Below are 22,311 nucleotides of genomic sequence, written 5' to 3'. Positions count from 1 at the left end.
TACATACGCTTTTCCTCATGCAAATCATAAACTTCTTGGGGTTATTTCCCACACTTTTAAACTTCCTCTGGGACAGAGGGTGTCAGTGGATTCAGACAAAAAAAAGGTATTAGATATATATATATGCATTTATTTATGAGAAAGTGTACAAACAGTGCATAAATAACGTAGAACATTTGTGAAATATGACCACAATGAAAACAACTCGAGTAAGCCCAGGGTTTCTCTCAAATTTGAATACACTATATGGAATAAAGTATTGGGACACCTGCTCGGTACTGAAAATGAGTTTATCCTGCTTTGGTTATAGGAACTGTATCTTCTCTTTCTACAAGATTTTGGAACATTGCTGTGAGCATTCAGCAAAAAGAGCCTTAGTGAGGACAGGATGTTGGGTGATCTCCATCCCAAAGATCCCAAAGGTATTGAAGCACCCTCCAATCATTCCAGAGAAGTTCAGCAGTTCTACTGCTCCACAGCTCAATGCTGGGGGGGCTCTATACCCCTCTAGCACACACCTGGGCTAGAGGCTTGGTGCCAATAGATTCATGTTTATCTGCTCTAGGGGGGCCTATTCTTTTGGCAGTACTTCTCCACAGGGACTAGACATGCTGTGTGTGTGCATTTGCACATCTGCATCAGCAATGGGTGTTATATGTTATATGTTTTGTCTGATGTCTCACAGACCAAATCTTTGAAGCAAGATTATGTCTGCAGTTCTAGGTGCAAATAGTGGGATTCCCCTTGAGCACACACACACACACACACACGGGATGTTTTGACTAAGCTTGATAAGAATCTCATGGCAGATTAGATTTACTAGATTCAAGGGGAATTCTTTGTGTCATCATGCAGTTCCACCGCTGGTGTAGACATCTCTGCCATATTTAACAGGGATGTGAAACTGAGGGCTGGTGTCCAGCACAGTTTGGTAAATCTGGGAATTTTTGAACATTAAAAACCACAAAACTGTGCAGACATCTTGACATCTTGCTGTGTAGGAACAGAGTTACCGACCCCGAGCTGAAAACATAGTCTGGTACTATGATAATGCTATAATACTGTTAACACGTCTTCTACTTTCAAACCAACTGCAGCAGTGTGCCAGTTCTCCTACTTAGAAAAATGAGAGGCCTGGAATTTTCATCATAGGTACACTTCAACTATGAGAGACACAATGAGAAACAAATCTAGGAAATCACACTGTAGGATTTTTAAAGAATTTATTTGTACATTATGGTGGAAAATAAGTATTTAGTCACCCAAACAAGCAGGATTTCTGGCTCTCGCAGGCCTGCAACTTCTTCTTTAAGAGGCTTCTCTGTCCTCCACTCATTACCTGTATTAATGGCACCTGTTTGAACTCGTTAACAGTATAAAAGACACCTGCCCACAACCTCGAACAGTCACACTCCAAACTTCACTATGGTGAAGACCAAAGAGCTGTCGAAGGACACCAGGAAGAAAATTGTACACCTGCACCAGGCTGGGAAGACTTACAGGAAACATTTTTACATTCAGGTTCATAAGTACCTTATTCCAAAACCTATCCCACAATCCAATCATTCCACAAAATGCTGGAGGGCTTTATAGTTTGGCTATTTTACTTCCAAGGTCATCTCCTCACCACCCCTTCTTCTATATACATTTATAGCATTTAGCTAACACTCTTATCCATCTTATCCACCTTATTACAAGGTCACTCGTATTACAGAGGTGGGCCAATGTAGCAGTAGGAGCAATGTAGGAGTCTTGCCCAAGGACTCTTATTGGTGTAGTGCAGCACAGTCACCCAGACCGGGAATCAAACCCCAGTCTCCCACATGGTGCGGTAGCTCACTGGCAGGTAGTGGTGTTATCTGTTGCTCCACACCAACCGCATATATAGGGAACTGAAGCAGTGGGGAGTGTTCAGAGGTAAGTGCCTGTGCTATTTGGCCCACTTTACTGAATCGCTCCAGTCCGAGGAGGATAAAGTAGGTTACTACTGTAGGGGCTTGCCTTGCACTGGGCGGTTTCCCAGCCATATATATATGTTAGGCGCATAGAGTGCATTAATACAGAATGCAATATTTTACATTTGACATGACTTCAAACTGATTAAAGAACAGATATCAGTGTCATAAATACAACAATTGTGGTGCATGGAAAGCCCCAAGCAAAATAATTCAAAATAATTCAAGCCCCCAAAGGGTCAGAAACACACCTGCACACCTGCTTTTTTCATTGGTTCCTGGCAGCCTGGATGTGCAGAGCCATCCCAGTCTTTTCCTCACGAATCCTGCCATCTTGTGGGGAAATAGAAAATGAACACAGTGGAAACACTACTGCATTGACATTAAACCTTATTCACTGAGGACCAGGGTTTTCATTTCAACCAAGCAAGAACACACACAAGCACAGGCAGCTGTGCGCTTGCTTAGCAAGAGTACAAACCTGCAGACATTTAGACATTACACTCTAAGACAAGTGTGAGTCCATCGTAAGGTCAAGAAAATATTTAAGAAGATCTTTTTTGAGGATACCAATTTTACATCAACATTTTTTCTTAAGCATGAAGTTCAGAAAATAAAGCCCATCTAAGAAGAATTTATTAATGAAGGCACTTTTGTGAACTCCAAAATGGAAACTTCACAAGAAAAGGGACAAAAATGTGAAATAAATAAATAATAATAAATGTGGAAATGCGTAATACGCGGATAATGGCTGATAATGGGGGACCAACAGCTAAGATTGAAACATTTTTAAATATTATTGTAATCAATACTAAAATATTACACAGACACACACCTACACACTTGTTAACAACAGAAGCAGAGGTTTCGACATCAGCGCGTCCAGCAGCTAACCAGCTAACCATACAGCAGTGTTAGCTCACCTACATGAACTCAATGGTGATTTTCTTACCTTCAGATGTTTAAAAAAAAAAAAAAGCATAGGATATTTACTGCTGGCAGGACTAGATTACACTCAATAGTGATGTTTATTTCCATTTCACTTTTAAATATTAATATTTAAATATATTTAAATAATTGTTTTTGGTATTTTTCTTAGTGAATGGCATTTTTTACAGTATGTCAGGTAAGGCACATCAATGACTCTATTTTTTTTAAATGACTCCATTTTTAAAAGGTACCTGTAATTTAATTGCTTACTTTTTTACTGGAATTGTAACAGATTACAGTTTCTGTCTTTCTTTTTTTTGTATCCTGGGGCTGGATTCACTGGCTGGAACTGCCTGATGAAAGAAATTCTTCTTAGATGTGCTTATTTTTCTTACCTTTTTAAATTAAAAGTAAAAATTGACTTTTTAAACAAATCTTCTTAAGAATTTTCTTACAACATTTTCTTTAAAAATATATCTTAAATATATTTTATAACTTTACAATGGCCTCACAGATGTCTTAGAGGGTAGGAGTTCACAAGTAAAGCCTCTAAAATGATCAGTTTGAATAGCTGAAATACTAAAATATACTAAAATAAATGTCTAATTTAACTGGATTAAAAGGGGATGATTGTTCCAAAGCCTAAAGAGCTGCACTTGTTACCTGTAACATCCCGCATTACGTTTAAGAGACTGTTTGCTACCTTCAAAGCTTACCTTCATGGTCTGGCCGCCTTCGTATGTTAAAGAACTCCTCCACCTTTACCTTCCCCCTCGTACCCTCTGGTCCTCAGACAGCAGGTCACTCACTGTCCCACTATGAGAGGCAGATCCTTCAGGGCTTTTGGCTCCTAAACTTTGGAATTGCATACCCCAGGACTGTACTACTGCCTCTTCCTTCATATCTGCTTTTTAGGATTATGTTCTCATGCATCTCTTTGCTAGTGCAGAGCTCACCCTAAGATGGAAAAACAGGGCAGACCCTCAGAATCAGTTTGGCTTGGACTTTCCTGTGATCTGCCTGTGAACCCGGATTCCCCCATTGGTGTGCTGAGTGATGGAAGAAGGGGTGGAGATGAGGTAGAGGTGGGTGCAACATGTGATGTGTTCATCATGGAGTTGAACAATGAAGTAGGGGTATATAAGTGCTTGAGGGCCAGGAGGAGGAGTTGGGGTTGTGGCCACTCTCCCCAAATGTAGTTATGTCATACCTCCACTTGTTTATCTTAGGATTCTTTGTCATTTTTTTGTGTGTGAATCCAGCCCCTGAAAACGAAACCCCATAACATGTATTCCATTACAGACGTCCTATCAGGGCCAGAGAAACAGAAGAGTGGAGTTACCTCCTCCTACTTCTATAAGACAGGCAAATCTGAGGAGTGCTTTGTGAGGTGCGTTGCAGGACTCATGTTCTGTAATCAGAAGCCGACCCTTAATTGATTTGATTTGGGCTGATGTTTAAAGGTTGCTGGTAAAAACACATGTGAGGATGTCACATTATAGAATATTTGAATAATTTATAATTGTATCTTTGTTAACCCAGGTTGTTCAAATTTGATACAGATCAGAGTGATAATTAAACAATGAATAAGCATACATATATAAACACAGTATAATATGATAAATTATATATATATTATAATTTAATTGTAGTTAAGTGAATAATGTATCTATTAATATAAATAAACAAATAATACATTGCATAAATAAGAAAATAAAATTATCCATGCACTGGCATGATTTTCAGGGTTGAAATTACTAAAGTAAATATTTAAAGGCAGCCCGAGGGGTTAAGCAGTTGTGTGTTCTACATATTTTATAGTTGTGAGCAAAAATTCCAGATCAAATATGAAACTAAATTAGTTTAAGGTTTAGCCGTTTCATCTCTTAGAGAGCCCCCTTCCCCACCCTTCCCCCTCGTACCCTCAGGTCCTCAGACAGCAGTGAGTGGCACACTCACCTTCAGGGCTGTGGCTTCTAAACTTTGGGATAATTCCATACCCCAGTTACTCTGTGACTATACTACCATCCCTTCCAAACCCCTTTTTCTTTCTGCTGTGTGTGTGTGTGTGTGTGTGTGTGTGTGTGTGTGAGAGAGAGAAAGAGAAATGTATTATTATTGTCACATTTATACCTTAAACATTCTAAGTTTGATTTCTTTCTTTTCGAATAGTTGGTCAGAAGATCAAATCTTCAGTTTATTAAAAATGTAAATTTCTGGTGAATTAGGCTTTAACGATTCAAATAACACATGACCAAGTATATACGTACATGACTAATATACTTTCTTTACTATGAAGAAATCTAAATGTTTTCTAATGTATGTACACTCGTACATGTGATCAGTATTTTCCTTGTACATATATGCATGACAATTACAGTATGTAGTCAAATGAAATTAATATGGGAATATTTAAACGTCCATTTGTGTTTCATTGGGGGGCTTAATACTGCATTACAGTTACCCCTGTTTGAACCCTGTTTTAGCTCTTCCTGTGAGTTGTATACATGCCCAAATGTTGCTATATTGCAGTAAAGATAGCAGTAATATCAGTGTACATTCTGAGACATTTCTGTGATGCACACTCAGTGTTGTAAAAACTACAAACCCAATGAAAATAGTTGCATTTATGGTACAAAAAAACCTTAAGAAATATCTTTCCAAATACGGCCAACACATACGGCGATTGCTATAAGAATATAAAAATATATCCAAAAGCATATTTTTGTAACTGTGCATTAGTGTTAGAACATCAGCTTCATAGACCATATGGGAAATTATTCTAAATTGTTTTTGCATTATGATTAATAATACACCTAGCATTTAAAAGATGGAGCTGTTGTATTGGGTTATGAAAACAGGAACATCCCCAGCAATGTCAGTCAGGCACCCAATTCACTATGTAATCTAGAAGAGGTGTGCAGACCAATGTAATGTCAGGAGTTGTACCAGCAAACAATAGCTGTTTCCTATATAAATACCATCCTTTTGGTTATGTAACGTTCAAAAGACGAAACAGGCACTCGCTGATGTAGAAAACTTTAATATAAGAAGTCAAAGTAGGCCTAACCTTGCAGATGGTAAACCAAGGCACGATAAACTAAAGGGTGATCTGAACAGACATGGGCTAGGCAGAGCCGGTAATCAAGATACAGTCCAATAGTCAAAACCAGAAAGACAATCCAACCAAGCAAACACATCAGTACATGACAAGGCATGAAACAGAGGAATCGCCCGGTGTGCAACGGAGGGTTGGCAATACTTCTCAAAGGTGCAAACAGCCTGAACAGGTATTTATACAGAGCAGGGGGATTGAGAACAGGGGTGTGTGATCTCTATCGCCCTGAAGTTTTAAACAGCAACTCGGATCCAGTTACAGTGGCAACGCATTATTTATTGCACATTATTTAGGGGAGGGAACGTTGCTAGCTAGCGTTACTAAAAGGTTGATCATATTCATGATAATTAAAATAGGCAAGGACAAAGACAACCATATTCACCATTTGTGTTGGACACCAATGGAATTTGGCCTCAGCCTTTAAAACATCTTTGCAGTGAGCACACACCCACACACACACTAGTGAGCAAACACAGTGATATAGTCAGCATATGTGTCCGGAACAGTCCATGATCAAGTTCTAGAGGCAAATATGTCCTTTCCAATACAATTAAACTGAGTGTGTGGGTATGAGCATTTAGATCAATAGTTATTCTAGAATTATAAGAACAGAAGCCAGAGGTGCTTGACTTCATCTGGTGACTTCATTCATGTGGTACACTTGGCTTGAATTAAAAGTTATTCTGAGTAAAAGTATTACTATAATTGCTTACTAACTTAATGTAGTAAAGAGTTTCTTAAAAATCATAATGCTTCAAGACTACCCATTTAAAGACATTAAGACCCTCGCAATTGTACCACACAGTTATATCACATGATTAAACAGCAGAATTTGTCATGGTATCGGCATGATTATGTAGGCCATCAGTATGTCCTGTTTTCTTTCTTTGCTCTGGGGTCCTGCTGTAAGACTGCTGTCTTGAACATGGCCAGATTTGTGAGCAGCTCTCTGGCATCCGGTCGCTCTTCAGGATTGGCACTCAGCATTTGTTCAATGAACTTATGCTGTGTAAGAGAGTGGCGAGTTACATGCACTTTACATGTCTTTGATTATGCAGGGCACAACTAAATTACTGTGTGTAACAGAGATGGAGAGTTATAATTCATCTATTTTGTAATTGGTTGTAAAAGGCCTGTGTTGACTTCTAGAACCAATTCTTGTATGGAAGCGAAGTGATTGCCATGAGCCATGAAACATACCAGCAGGCCCTGTTTCATCTTCCAACCACCATTCTGACAAGAATTTCCTGTAGACTGGTATTTCTGCCACTGCTGGTAGACCTGTATGACCGTACGCTTCCATACAGCTGCGAATTTAGCTACTTCCTTCACACCAAGGTAGCAATGATGCACATTAGCATTAACATTTAAGGTGTGGCTCTAACACAGACATTTGAAATTGCTTTGTATGTTTTTTAGTAGCTTCTAAAGTGAAGATTTGGAAATTGCGTCTTTCAATAGTCTAATGATTTATAGTGAGGGCAACATATAGTCGGAATATCTGTGAAAACTTCAACTACCTTTGATTTACTCCCAACATCTGAGTACAAATTTAGTCACAAAGTAGATGTCTTACAACTCTCACACTCATTCGGAGTAGGCTATGTATGTGCATTATGCTAAAAATAAACATCAGCACATTCAATGTATTTGCAGCCCTGCTGAAAGGACCAATGCACACTCACCTCAAAAGCAAACTTCTTGCTGAAGTCTTTTGGAAGCCTCTTAGATCGTACATCGTCCCAGATCTAAAAATAGAAAAGTGTTTATGTATCCTATGTGTTTGCATTGCAATTTTTTTTCACAGAATAATGTAACAGTACAACGGTATTGGCTATATAGGGCTGTATCACTTCACCAACCTTTTGTTTTTCATTGACTGTTTCAAGATTCCACACCAGCTCAAAGTAAATAAGGCCCAAAGCAAAGATGTCCACTTTTCTGTCATAAGAGCATTGGCTTTTCTGAGTTACAAAAAAAACAAAAACAGTAATTGCCCAATTAGTCCCTCAAGATACAAACTTACTTGATAATGACACTCAGCTGATTGAACACAGCCAGGATTAAAAGCTGCTGAATGTATAACACCCTTAAACAGAAGTTCACAACAATCCACTCATACGTTTAAGATAAGATAAGATAAGATAAGATAGTCCTTTATTAGTCCCGCAGTGGGGAAATTCTCAGTGTAACAGCAGAAAGGGATAGCAAGACACTCTTTACAAAAATTTAGATAAATAATTTACACTATATACACAATATAAATAAGAATTGAAAAAGCAATAACAATATTATTTACAGCAAAAGACTCTTAATTGCACATGTGGTGGGGGGGTATTGCACATAGTTTAAATATACATACATGTAGTTGTGGTCGGAACTTTACATACACTAACTTAACATACATGTCATGGCAATATTGTGCTTTCAATCATTTCTTTTTCTAGGGCAGAATATGTGGCAATATACAACTTTAAAATAAAATAGCTGCAACAATTCAGTGCAAAAGTATGAATTTTCTGAAACCAACACAGGGCTCAAAAAGGGCATACAGCACTCCTAATATTTAGTGAAATGTCCCTTAGCAAGTTACATCTTGAGCAAATACTTTTGGTAGCCATCAATAAGTTTCTAGAAGAATTCTGATTGGATATTTAACCGTTCTTCTTGGCAGAACTGGTAGAGACCTGACTTCTAAGCACAGTCCACAGCCCATTTGCGGTGGAAAGGTGGAAAGCCATTCAAAAGGTTAAGGTCACTATTATGTCCACAAACACCTTTAAACTAAGGTGATTTTCCTGTTGTAACTCCAAACTGTGTCCAAGTTTTAAACATTTACAACCATCTTCCGCTCATCTGACCATAAAATGATGCTTTTTTTTTTGTCCATGTAGTCATGTAGCTTGAAGGTGATGAATTTGGAGCTTCTTTCGTGGACAGTCTTTTAGTCCATGGTGATGGAAAAACTCACTTTACTGCAATCAGTGATCCTGGGGCTCCAGCTGCTTCTAGTTTAGGCCTGTGCCTTGGTGGTTCTTGACTTGTTCCTGACCATCCAAACCAATTGTCTCTCAGCTAAGAGGCTTCTAAACCAGTTTGCCATGTACCACCATCACTAAGAGGATGTTAAGAGGCCTTAGCCTAGGCATATAAATGAATTTTATATGCTTATAAGTTGGATCTTGCATATATATTGTGCAATTATAGTATGTTTTACACCATGACGAGTGTGACGTAAACTTCCAAACACAACTGTACATGTTTCCTTAAGTATATAATACACTTACAGAGTCACAGTGAGTGATCAACCCACCTGTTCTGGGCTCATGTAAGAGCGGGTTCCTGTACGCTTAGTCCTCTCCAATAGCCCTTCGTCGTCGTCTGCCTCTGCTGCTGTTACAAGTCCAAAGTCTCCTACCTTCACTACTTTCCCCTTTCCCAACATTATGTTTTCTGGCTGGATATATAAATAAATGCATGCCCTTTAAGTTGCTTAGGCAAGAACAGCAGAAGCAGTATACATTACAGAAATACTCAATCTAGTCTAAAGCTTACCTTCAGGTCTCTATGGATGTGGTTCGTGGAATGGACATATTTCACAGCCTCCAGGACCTGTTTCATTATGTGTACGGCTTCCTGTCTCCGTTCTTGGTCTTGTTTAAGCTTCAAACTTGTATCAATCCATGCACGAAGAGTGTCCCCCTCACAGAGCTCCATTTGAATATAGAGGAAATCACCTTCTGAACTACTGCTACAGGCAAAAATAATAAAATCAGTCATTAAATTAAAGACATCAACACAATTATGAAATAAACCAGTGGTTTATTCTCAATCTCTCAATTTCAATCTCTTTTAAGCCAAACATTTCCTGAAACGGAGGTTTTGCCTCTCCACCTGACCCTGAAACACACTACATTTCTCAATGCAATACACATATGCTGCATTCATGACATTTGGGGTCTTTCTAAAAAGCTTAAAATGCCCCAGTAGTTACATTTATATGGGCACCACCATATAAAGTGTGGAAGAAACAGCATGAAATAGCTTTTGGAAAATGTTGGCTTTCCAAATAGCAATGATGAGGTGGCTGGCCATTTAATTATGTTTTGCTGAGGCACAGGTGGTAGGGTCAGAATGTGGAACCAATAGCATGCAATCATGGACCTAACCTGTCTTGTATTGTTGCTGACCATGTGCATCCCTTCATGACCACAATTTACTTTGCGGATTAAGCTATTTAGCCAGCACATACGGATGGGACATTCAGATGTCCACATACTTTTGGCCATGTAGTGTATTAGTCCGGTTCCAACTGTTGAATGTTTTGGGGGGGGGGGGGGGGTTCCTTCATTACAGAACATTCTAGATTGCTAATGTATGTGTAAATTATATGTAGACTGATGTGCAGTGAATTACTTGGAGGTGCTATAGCTGTCTGAGGATTCAACTCTGTATGCGGTCTCCTCAATCCATGATGTGTGGTAACGCACAATGTTAGCATGTTCAAGCTTTGCCAAAGCGCCCACCTCTCTGCGAGCTTTGCTGAGGAAATTTAAGGACACACATTTTAAGCATACATATTAAATTGAATTACATCACAACAGAAAATGCTGCATAGTGCAAATATGCAACAAATGTAAATGCATTATCAGTGGAATGACTTGCTCATTTACTTACTCCGTATACTTCACTATCTTGACAGCATAGTCTTTTTGGTCAAGGATGTTTGTGGCCTTGAAAACACGCCCAAAGCCTCCTTTGCCGAGTGTGCTTATTGATTTAAAGTTTTCTAAAAACCTACAACAACAACAGAATATGACATATTCTATTAAATAACATATTCTTAGAATTTGTTCCTTTTACTTCAGTTTGTTTTGTTGTTTATTTTTTGTTTTTAAAAGTTATATTATATATATTATATATTTATTAATTTATTTTTACAGTACAATTTGGCTTTGCATTGTTCAAACGTGTTTATTATAGATTAAGCTGACTAAAATCAGTAACCAACAAAGTAGTTGTTTGCCTCTTACCATTTGTTTCACTTGTGTAGTAAAAAATAATTATACACTAAGACTTATATATATTTCTACACTACAATCAACTATCATTGATATGCCTGCCTCTCATTTGCTGTCTCTTATACAAAATACTGTATAGTTCACTTTACCCAAACACTTATAATTAAAACATGTACCAAAATATTAAATATAATAAAGCTGCTCTTATTGCAAGAACTATAAATGTCACTTCCAACATTACTGGCATTGTCAGTGAGACAAGCCGCCACCACCCACCAAATCTATAGTAGTCTATGATGTAACATTTTTGTGCTTTAAAGTTTAAAAGTAAAATCTGAAATCTCTGTTGCTTGAGACTCTAACAGAACATTAACTGATAAAAAAACTCACTGAAATCATATCATAAAATGATATGCTGTTAAAATGAAACACATGAGGCTATTGACAGATTTAGATATGACTTACCTTGATTTTATAGGTGGGTTAGAGGCTGGAGTTCCTACTTTTGAATTTGTCAGGATTTGGCCATTTCTGATGGGTGTTTCCTTAAGCAATTATTGTGGGGAAATAAAATATGTACAGTTATGTAGCTGAACAGTGAAAATAATGCCATATATCATTATAATAAAACCTCTGTTTTAAAACTGCAACTTTGAATAGAAGGTGCATTCATATTTAAATAGGTTTTTTATATTATAAGTACCTGTTTTTTGACGTTTGGTGACATTTGGAAATTTGCCGCTAATCTAAAACAGAATGGGGCATGTGGCTTATTTAGGTGCACTGTTGAAAGAAACGAAAATGTACATTTGTATAGTTCTTACCTTCTTTTTGCCTTAACATCGAAGGGGCTTGCCACTGGGACCTAAAATTGTTAAATTGTTAGCATGTAAAAATATCTTTACTGCAGATTTGTTATTTCTAGCAAAGAAATACATTACCATACCAAAAATACTGGTACAGGCAGTTCACTGTACACAGCAGCACACTGAGTAGTTTAAAAAAGTTGGGAAAAAATAAAGCCATAAAATAAAGTAAGGTTTTAGAGGGTTTTCTGTCTTTCTCTTATGTTGTAAGAACCACCTCATTTACTATTCAGCTTGCCTATTCAGCTTGCTGCAGTTTAGCCTCACCCATTCACACTGCCATTCTCAGTAGTGTTGTTTGAACGAGTACAGTACAAGACAATCAGAACAGAGCTCTTAAAGGCACAGCAATAGAAACAGCCTTCTAATGGGTAATGGTAGATTTGGAAATGGTAAAATGTAAAAATATATATAATATTGACTGTTTTTGGAATGTAAAGCTAAAAAAGCTGTAAAAAACAATTTTATAGTAGAAATAGTTTGGGTCCTAAAATCTGATTGGCTAAGTCATGTTTAAACTTCTTTAGAACTTCTTCAAACACCTCACAACATCTGAATAGTGTGCAATTTTGATAACCAAATAATAGGTATGCAATATGTGTAGTTATGACCCTGTGTTGATTTCAGAAAAGCCCCAAAAATTCAAACCTCTGTATCAAATTTGTGTTTTTCTGTCACTCATTCTGCCCCAGCGAATGACCAGTAATAAACTATAGGAAAAAATATCTGAAATTCAAGATGTTTAGTAGCTAGAAATCTAGTTGCTTATATGAGCAAACGTAGGGCCCATTTTATTCTGCTGTAGTTTGCTTAGTAATGAGACTCCCAGTGCAGGTTGGTCCATGTTCATCCCATGTAGTGAGCTATGATGTTTACTATAAATTAGGAATGCATTGTGGGAGATTGTGGGAGCCGTTTGAATTTCATGTTATGATTCAGACACTCATTATCACATGATTGGTATCACATTGTCACCAAACACAGCAGTGAACAGACTTTCTTGCTACCAGTCAAATCCAAGACATTAAATGGCCAAAATTACACTATATGGCCAAAAGTATTGGCACCTGCTCATTCGTTGTTTCTTCTGAAATCAAGCCCATATAAAAAAAAGAGTTTATCCTGCTTTTGTTGGAGTAACTGTCTCTACTGTACAGGGAGAAGGCTTTCTACTAGATTTTGGAGCAATGTTCATCCCCAACCCCCATCATCCAAAAGTGTTGGATGGCACACTCTTGTGCCTCACAACATCTGAATAGCACTTGGTCAGGATGCAATTTTGATAACCAAATATTAGGTGTGCGGTATGTGTATTTTTTACACAATCAAAATTCTTGTGTTTTTTATTAAAGATATATGTTGTCTCGTTCTGAAATTCACAATGTCTGGTGGCTCATAACTACTTGCTTATTTAAACAAACATTGGGTCCATTTAATGGGCAGACATGGCAGAAATACTCAATAGTGCCCAAATACATGGTAAAATAAAGTCAAATAAAACAATAAAATAAAATCCCCTATTTTACAGGTGTCCCAACACTTTCAGTAGCATACACGATCAGCAATATCAATTTTGCAATTGCATTCCTGATGTACTTACAGGGTTTGGCGAATGGACAGATGAATTTCTAAAGACAACAGAGTCACTAGTATTCTGATTTATAGAAGTAGCCATTGGTGAGCCAACATCATCTTTAGAGTCACTAGATGAAGAAAACAACAATACAAGGACATTTAATATGACAATTTATGTTTCCTCCATTTAAAATGAGAAATCCCTGAATTTCCCAGAATAACAGTTTTGATTCAAACTGACATTGTTGAGGTCTGTGATGTGAGCTCATCTTTAGAATCAGATGATGTAGATGAAGTCTGTTAAAACACATTATGATTAATAATATGCAATGTGGAAATTCAATCATATTTCAAACTAAAAACTAAAAAATCACTTTTGCAGCATTAGTGTTTATACCTGAATGTCCCCTTCAGACTGTTTTTGAATGGCCCCCAAAGCAAGCTCTGCCGCATTTTGCTGTGCTTCTTTCGCAGACTTGCCTTTTCCTTCAGGGTATTCTTTTTCGTTCATAACCAACTTGCATACAAATCTGGAAAAACAAAATTAAGTGTTTTTTTTTTTCATTGAAATTATTCAACAATAAATGTGCATCCATTAGCAGCAACAGACGATACTGAATTGCATGTATTTTGCTACTGTACTGTACTAAAGCAGCATTATGTGAGAATTGGTATTTCTAAAGAAGCTGAGAGTGAAATAAGCAGGTGGCCTGAGCTCAGAGTAGAAACAATAGAGGTGCTATTCTCCCTATTCCAGTCACTGAATTTTAAGGTAAAAAAAAAAGATTAGTTTTCTAATGTCCAACACTGTTAATAAGTCAACCTTATTAAATACATACTCAGCATTGTGTGCAGGCCCTTTTCTTTCAACCAGTTTGAAGTGGTGGGCTTGGTTATTTTTTTGGCAATATTGATTGAGAACACCTATGAAATTCTTGTCTACTGTGGGACTCTCCGTGTTTGCAGATGAGTTCAGATTTAGACCACTCAAAGAGGAGCTAACGGAAGACAAAGAAACAAGTAAATACACAACAAAATTACCAGTTACTATTTTTTGTACCAGTGTAGCATGATAAAGAATATGGAACCACTAAACGAGGATTTATGATTCGTGTTTTTTTTTCGCACAAAGGTTAAAATATACTTGAAAGTGAAAGAACTGTTTCCATGGATCTGGTCCATACAGTAACCATTGCTATTTAGATAATACTGTAATGAATGACTTACCTGACAGGTGACATGTTTTGCTTTTGTCCCCCATTTCTGTTTTCATCAGGGACCTTCAATATAAGTGATATCACAACCATAATTCTGCAAAAGCAATTTAAATCAACTAAAAAAACTAAATGGAAAAAAAGCTTATTTGTTGTTTCTTCAGAAATTAAGCATATTATACAAGTTTATCCTGCTTTTAAGACTTTCTAATCAATTTTGGAGCACTGCTGAGAGGATCCGATTGCAGGATGTTGGATAATCACCTACCTCATCCCCAACTCACCCCAAAAGTATTGGATGGAGCACCATCATTCCAGAGAACACAGTTCCACTGCCCCACAGCTCAAAACTAGGGGGGGGCTTTTTACCCCTCTAGCACATGCTTGGCATTAGTCATGGTGCCAAAAGGATCATGTTTATCTGCTCCAGAGAGACCTATTCTATTTGGCAATATGTGTGTGTGTGCATTTGCACATGCATTCATATTGAATGCGATCATTAGGAGGAGTGTCCACAAACATTTGGACATATAGTGTATTTGGTGCAGAAGGAGGCAGCCGAGATGTGTCTATAGCAGAGATAAACCTAAGGCGGTGCCGCAGAGACTGAACTGGTCAATATTTATGTTATTTTGCCATTTTGAAAATCAAGTTCAACAACACTGGTTTAATTTGTTATGTCATTTATTAGAAAATCATTTCAGCTTTTAATTAAAATTGGATTGTGGGTGTAATTACTCGTTTAAGGTACCTTTTAAAAAAAATAATGACTTACCTCAATTTCCTTCTCTTTATGAATTTCTTTATAAACAAGTTTAGCTGCTTCCTCTTTGGCCTCCTTTTTTCCTCTGCCAACAGCTTCAGGAAATTTTTTATCACCACAAACATACTTGCATGCATACATGCATAATCTGTAAGAAAAGACCTCATTAGTAATATTCCACTACCGTACTGGTAACTGGACCAAGTACAAATTACATTTTTTGATACTTGCTGGTTGTTGGAGTCCAAACTCATTTTAGTTGTCTCAATGGTCTTGAAATTTAGTTTTGTCTTCTGGCCATATTCATTGAGCCAACAGGTAAAGTTGGGTTGAGTCAACACTGGGAAACTGTCAGATGAGCAGGAATTTGTTTCCTGTCGAAATAAATATATATAGTATGTGCTTACAATAAGCTGCCTAATGTCTTTTTCAAATTTAAAAGGCTTTTAAATTCAATGGAAAATTTGTTTACCACTAAGATAAGTAGCACCTACATGCAAAACACTCCTGCAAAAGCAGTGAGAATATAAATTGAATTGAATGATGGATAGACTAATACCAGATGCTAGTCAGTATGGCTGTATAGAAACCAAAAAAAAAGACTTGTAAGACTTGTAAAATCTACACAAACCGTTCCTGAAAAAAGTACTGTGATCACCAGATGGAATTATTGTACCGTCTTTTTTATATAATTAAAAAAATTGTACTTTAAAAAAATGTAACCAGGCTGATAACAAGGCAAATTTGCTCAGTGTAAATATCTGTATTGTCCCTGTCAAAAAAAATATGAATACTGAAGTGAACACAGTTGTAGGCTATTGTCAGTTTGCCACAAATGTAAAATACAGTTTTCAATGATGCTGAGTGACAGAATTTTCAAAGGTCCAATAGAGTGCATTTACTGAGTGTTTTCCTTGGACTTTGAAATGTAAATATCAAGTGACTTTAGTCAGGGTGGAAAATTATTAGATAAGTGTATTTACATTTTGCCTCATAATGAAACTCACTGTTTTTCTTCTCTATTGTGAGCTGGTTTACGGCACCGCAACGACTCACAGGAGCCACATACCGCAGTATAGTTTTTAACACTGCAACAAGAACATTTTAATTATTTGTTGTAATTATTCCTGAATCTTACTGGATAATGATGCTGTCCTCTTGCCGCAGTGTGCACTTAGCTAGATGAAGAGATTGTAAGTCTTACAAAGGAAAACAAATATTAGCCAGTGCTTTATTTTCTAATGTGTGTTTAGATCTAGTTTGAGTAGTCAGTTAAGGTAGTCCTTTTTGTTTGTGAGGGAGCACACATGGGACAGAAGAGATCTTCGAGCTTCGAGTTTGAGGTCCCCTTATGGCACAGGAAAAGCTGTGGTCACGAGGGCTGGTTAGCATAGAAAGCAGTGTTTCTTTAACTAGCAGAGTCTGGAGGTGATGTGCTGCTCTTCAATGTTACACGTATCAAAAACAAAGTGACGGCGTTGCAGCTTCAGGTGTCGAAAGACTTTTATAAATGGTCTGGGGGTGTGTGAATTTTGATTGCATAACTGTAATAAGAAACGACTGCTCCTATACAGTTTTTGGCCCCTTTTTTTTAGCCCTGTTTTTGTAGGCTGACAATTTCTATTAAATTAACACAGTCTGAGGTTACTTCCATGTACCAAACCCAAATTTATTTATTTAATTAATTAATTACACCAAGGTAAATACAGTTTTCTATTCTAGGGCACCTTTAAAATAGACAGTATGGAAATGGAAATTCAGAGCACTGAAAGTTATACAACTGAGGGTAGGCACTGACGTCACGTTCCCACTGAGACACGCCCCCTTTAGTCGGGCTGAGTGGCAAAACATTCTGCAACGCAGCTGCGTTTATTCGGGAATGCGTCCAAACTGAGAATGAAACAAACAGTTTTCTGTTCAGGTTAAAGGTAGTTGGACGCAGCAGCGATCCATCCGAATTACCATGTAAACGTACCATGGACAGCAATGTGTAGCCCCGAACACCCAGCTAACTCAAATCACACCCCATTGAGAGGATAAAACCTTGTATCTGAGAGCACAAAGTCGAGTGAATGGTCATTTTTTGGACTGTTTTCAGGCACATTTAGTAGACTGATTCATCCAGGTTTACTTGCTTTCCCTTTTAATCGAACTTATCATGTTGCTAAATTTGCAACTACGGTGGGCGCTGTTTTCAGAGCGTGACTTCACCACTCAGTGAGCTCCCACACGTTTCGGTGAGTACATTCCAGTTGTTTCTGTAAATTGCAGCAACTGTACACTGCACAAATTGGAGCAACTGTGCACTTGCAGCACACTGAACGCTAATGCTGCCACTCAGTCGCCCGTTTTTTCCACTCAGTGATGACTCCTGCCACTTGGGACGTCACGTGCATACCCTCTATTCTACAACCTGTTTGACTTCTAAAAGAGATCAGTGATCTTACTGAACTAGCAGGTTCGTCCTCCTCCATGCAGCTGAGGGCGTTCTTTGCAGCACTTTGCCGTGCCTCTTTCTTGTTTCGTCCGACACCATTGGGATAGATTATTTTATTCACCACAGCCCTTATAGTGAATCTAACAGGCAAAAAGAATTCAACATGAGAGATTGTTGAGAAATTCCACTTGGCCAGTTCAGCTGGTTACGCTGAAAGACAAGCTTAGCTTAGAACTACCAGCATGACTAACCAGCTTGATTGACATGACTGAAGACAAGCTTAGACCACATGAAAGTCAAACCTGGTCTGAGGTTGGATTTTTCAGGAATATGACATTATAACAAACCAAACTTGATCATAAATATTACAACTATTGTCAGAACTGTGATTTGAAGAGTGATCAAACTTAAACTGAGCATTTTCCAGCCATTACAGCCCATTAGATACTGTATACTGAGAAAAAGGTGAACACCAAATATCTCATATACCTTACCAGCCATTAATGCTGTGTACTGGCCAGTGGATTGTTGTGCTGAATTCCAGCTACCTTTAATGAACGTCACACAACAGTATGAGCAGAACAGATTGGATTCATGATCCCTGTTGTTTCTGCTTATAAATAAATATTCATATCAACATCTTCACTGTATACAAAGTAACAGCACCTGTCGTATTAAGCTGTGTTTCACTGAACAAACTGAAGATTTCAGTGTTTGCTGCAATAGTTGGCACTCTGGATGTTGATCAGTCCTAAAGGTCCTAAAGATAATTGTATTTTTTTAAGTGTTGAAAAACTGGGTTATAAGAAGTCAAGTGTGCCTACTGAGTTGAGTTATACACTTATTGAGCTGCACTGCAACAGGAAGAGGTTGGCTAAGGGGACAACAGGATGACAACAGGATGAGGTTGGCTAAGGGGAGCAAAGATTTAGCACTGTTACATTTTTTTTTTAAGATTTTTGGTTGAAGTGTCTGTCTGGGTCTTCTGATTTTACCCTCACTTTTATGGTGCTAAAGTATTTTAATACAGATCTTTTGTATACAGCCTCTTCCTGGTGCAGTGCGGTCCTTTTTTACTGGTTACCATGTGAGGGTGTGACCAAAGACAAGACAAGGCAAGGCAAGGCAAGGAGACACACTGAGGAGTCAAAAAGGGGCAGTTTCTTTCTTACAAAGGTCTTTTACAGCATAGTGACTAGGGACATAATTCCCCACCCAGCACAGTCAATCTACAGGGCAGTGGTGGCTCAGCGGCTACAGCACTGGGCACAGGGTTGTGGGTTTGATTCCTGGGCTTGAGCAAGGCCCTTTGCCCTCTCTGCTCCCCGGGCGCTGAAGTTGGCTGCCTACCGCTCTGGGTGTGGGTGTGTGTACTCACTGCCCCTAGTTCACTAGTGTGTGTGTGTGTGTGTGTGTGTGTTCACTACCACAGATGGGTTAAATGCGGAGGACGCATTTCGCTGTACAGTGACAAATACGTGCACCTTTACCTTTTCTGTTTTAATGTTGGATCAACATTGAGCTGTGGAGCAGTGGAGCTGTGTTCTCCGGAAAGATGGTGCTCCATCCTAAACTTTTGGGTGAGGTGAGGCGGTGATCATCCAGTGATCACCTGCTATCAAACCACAGCAATGCTCCAAAAGAAAAAGCCCTGCGCAGTAAAAACAGTTACTCCAACAAAAGGTAACGATTAAGGTGCACGTATTTGTCACTGTACATCGAAATGTGTCCTCCGCATTTAACCCATCTGTGATAGTGAACACACACACACACACACAAGTGAACTAGGGGCAGTGAGTATACACACACACACACACCCAGAGCGGGGAGCAGAGAGGGTAACGGGCCTTGCTCAAGGGCCCAACAGTGGCAGCTTGCCGAGCCCAGGAATCGAACCCACAACCCTGTCTTCAATAGCCCGGTGCTCTAACCGCTGAGCCACCACTGCCCTTCTGCACTATCCAAAATATTATTTAGAATATAAACAAAGATGTTAACCTTTTATTTAGGGATGCTAGTGGGCTATTTAACATTGTTTGGACCCTATGCATCCTTCAACCTATGGTTATGCTCTATGTGGGGAACACAGTGGGCCATCAGACACCATAATGAAATGTGTGGGTATGAGGATTAGAGCATAATATGAAGATGAATGAGCACTGTCTATAACTCTAACCCTAACACTTTCATTACCTGTAAAGAATAAGAAGAGCAAAGAGAACTAGCTAATACTATGATCGACAGTTATTTCTCTGGCAGAAGGATGTCAGACGTCAACAGCTGCCTTAGCAGGACCTAATGTCCACACTGTAGCTCCAGGTCCAGACTCATCAGCGTCTCTTACGTTCTGTCGTGGTCTGGTCCGTCGATGCCCACCACGTCAAAAGTCGTAGTCCACCCTTTTTTCTGTGCGCGCTCGTTAAGCCGAGCAATGTAGTTGACGTTAGTTGCCATTCATGCAAACCAAACAGTCCAAACAGCAAGAAATCAAAATACGATCTAACGATGGTTGGTAAACCGAGCACACCGAGCCCACCGAGCACACCGAGCACACTCCGACCCGGCCGGAAGACTGAGCTCGGGGTAATGCAGAGCTTTTTGGGGACGAGTTACTTTCGATTTCTAAGGAAAGGCCTTGAGTTTCGTTTACCGCTCCACACGTCACCGCGGTGTCGCCCAGCTGACCAATGGAATCGCGCAGACGGGGGAACCTGCGTGGCAGAGGGCGGAACGAGAGCGGTCTAGCTGCAGCTTCCCCGACGGAGCTCCGTGCTGCGCGGCACTGGGCGCCCAGGTCAGAGCCGGGCTGCGTCCGAAATCGCGATACGTACTGAGAAGTAAGCAAGTGCGCGATTTCGGACGCAGCCGTAAGTTTCTGCCGGCTAGGTTAGGCAGGTGGTCCAGCACCGAGTAGTCGAAACACTGGTAGCTGATGGGTCAGTCGCTGCAGCTTACAGCTTACACACACACACACACACATATATATATATATATATATATATATATATATATATATATATATATATATATATATATATAGATATAGGATATATATAGATATATATAGATATAGATATATAAGGAGCAGTAAATGAGCAGGTGTCCCAATACTTTTGTCCATATCGTGTAGGTCCAGGCACCATGCAAGTGTACAGTTACAGACCGTAGCTCGTGTGGAATAGCACACACACACACACACACACACACACATATATATATATATATATATATATATATATATATATATATATATATATATATAAAGAGCAGTAAATGAGCAGGTGTCCCAATACTTTTGTCCATATCGTGTAGGTCCAGGCACCATGCAAGTGTACAGTTACAGACCGTAGCTCGTGTGGTATAGCACACACACACACACACACACACACACACACACACACACACACATATATACATATATATATATATATAAAGAGCAGTAAATGAGCAGGTGTCCCAATACTTTTGTCCATATCGTGTAGGTCCAGGCACCATGCAAGTGTACAGTTACAGACCGTAGCTCGTGTGGTATAGCACATATACATATATATATATATATATATATGTGTGTGTGTGTGTGTGTGTGTGTGTGTGTGTGTGTGTGCTATACCACACGAGCTACGGTCTGTAACTGTACACCTGCATGGTGGACCTATACGATATGGACAAAAGTATTGGGACACCTGCTCATTAATTGCTCCTCCCCAAGGGTATTATTATTATTTATCCTGAACATTGTGGAGCACTGCTATGAGCATTAGTGAGGTCAGGATGTTTGATGACCACCATCTCACCTTCTCCGTAAATCCCCAAAATCCACCCTCATTCCAGAGAACGCAGTTCCAGCTCAATGCCGGGGGGCTTTAAATTATATAGATTTAAACAGAGTGGGGATCACCAATTTGCGCAGGTTCACAGGTTCACCAGTTCGTCCAAACTAGCGATACAGAGCAGCTGTTGACCATCCAGGTTCAGAACAGTGATATTAAAACACAAACAAAAAACACATAAAACTGTTACTTCCTGAGGTTAAGATCAGGAACTGAGCATTCTTATGATACACATAGGAGATACATGTTTTTTGGAGAATACCAGTTGTTCTTAGAATCTTTTTTAAGTTCAAAGTTAAGACATGCACAGCTCTCACAGCTTTCCAGATTGACTGGGCCATTGCAACACCTTGATTATTTTGTTTTTCAGCCATTCTGCTGTAGGTTTGCTGGTGTGCTTGAGATCATTGTCCTGTTGCATGACCCAATGTCAGCCAAGCCTTAGCTGTTGGATAGATAGTCCCACATTTGACTCTAGAATACTTTGCTATGCAGAGGAGTTCATGGTCAGCACAATGACTGCTAGGTGGACCAGGGGCTGGATCCTTCTTAGATGTGTTTGGATGAGCACTGGTTTAGAATAAATAACACTGACATACTAC

At 38.9% G+C, this 22,311-nt stretch overlaps 1 protein-coding gene across 7 annotated transcripts; it reads right to left on the bottom strand.

Moving 5' to 3' along the window:
• Window positions 1-5,912: 5,912 nt before the first annotated feature.
• Window positions 5,913-20,484, bottom strand: eif2ak2 (eukaryotic translation initiation factor 2-alpha kinase 2). 7 transcript variants are annotated; one of them, XM_072677447.1, is made up of 19 exons: window positions 20,224-20,482; window positions 17,890-18,019; window positions 15,674-15,816; window positions 15,455-15,590; window positions 14,693-14,745; window positions 14,305-14,463; window positions 13,863-13,995; window positions 13,707-13,762; window positions 13,491-13,593; window positions 11,849-11,889; window positions 11,728-11,770; window positions 11,490-11,569; window positions 10,681-10,800; window positions 10,420-10,545; window positions 9,559-9,751; window positions 9,317-9,460; window positions 7,866-7,967; window positions 7,689-7,751; window positions 5,913-7,008 (listed from the first exon to the last, which is right to left on the bottom strand). In XM_072677447.1, exons 1-19 carry the CDS (start codon window positions 20,331-20,333, stop codon window positions 6,868-6,870), a joined length of 2,076 nt encoding a protein of 691 aa, XP_072533548.1. In that variant the 5' UTR covers window positions 20,334-20,482; the 3' UTR covers window positions 5,913-6,867. The 7 variants fall into 7 exon arrangements, with proteins under 7 accessions (XP_072533548.1, XP_072533544.1, XP_072533543.1 ...); XM_072677443.1 differs by having other exon boundaries at window positions 9,559-9,754; window positions 20,224-20,481; XM_072677442.1 differs by having other exon boundaries at window positions 14,693-14,776; window positions 15,455-15,816; window positions 20,224-20,484.
• Window positions 20,485-22,311: the final 1,827 nt, after the last annotated feature.

The sequence above is a fragment of the Salminus brasiliensis genome, chromosome 4 (assembly GCF_030463535.1).
Source record: "Salminus brasiliensis chromosome 4, fSalBra1.hap2, whole genome shotgun sequence".
Classification (NCBI taxonomy): domain Eukaryota; kingdom Metazoa; phylum Chordata; class Actinopteri; order Characiformes; family Bryconidae; genus Salminus; species Salminus brasiliensis.
The sequence above is the reverse complement of the archived record's forward strand: the minus strand, read 5'-3'. Positions and strand labels throughout refer to the sequence as shown.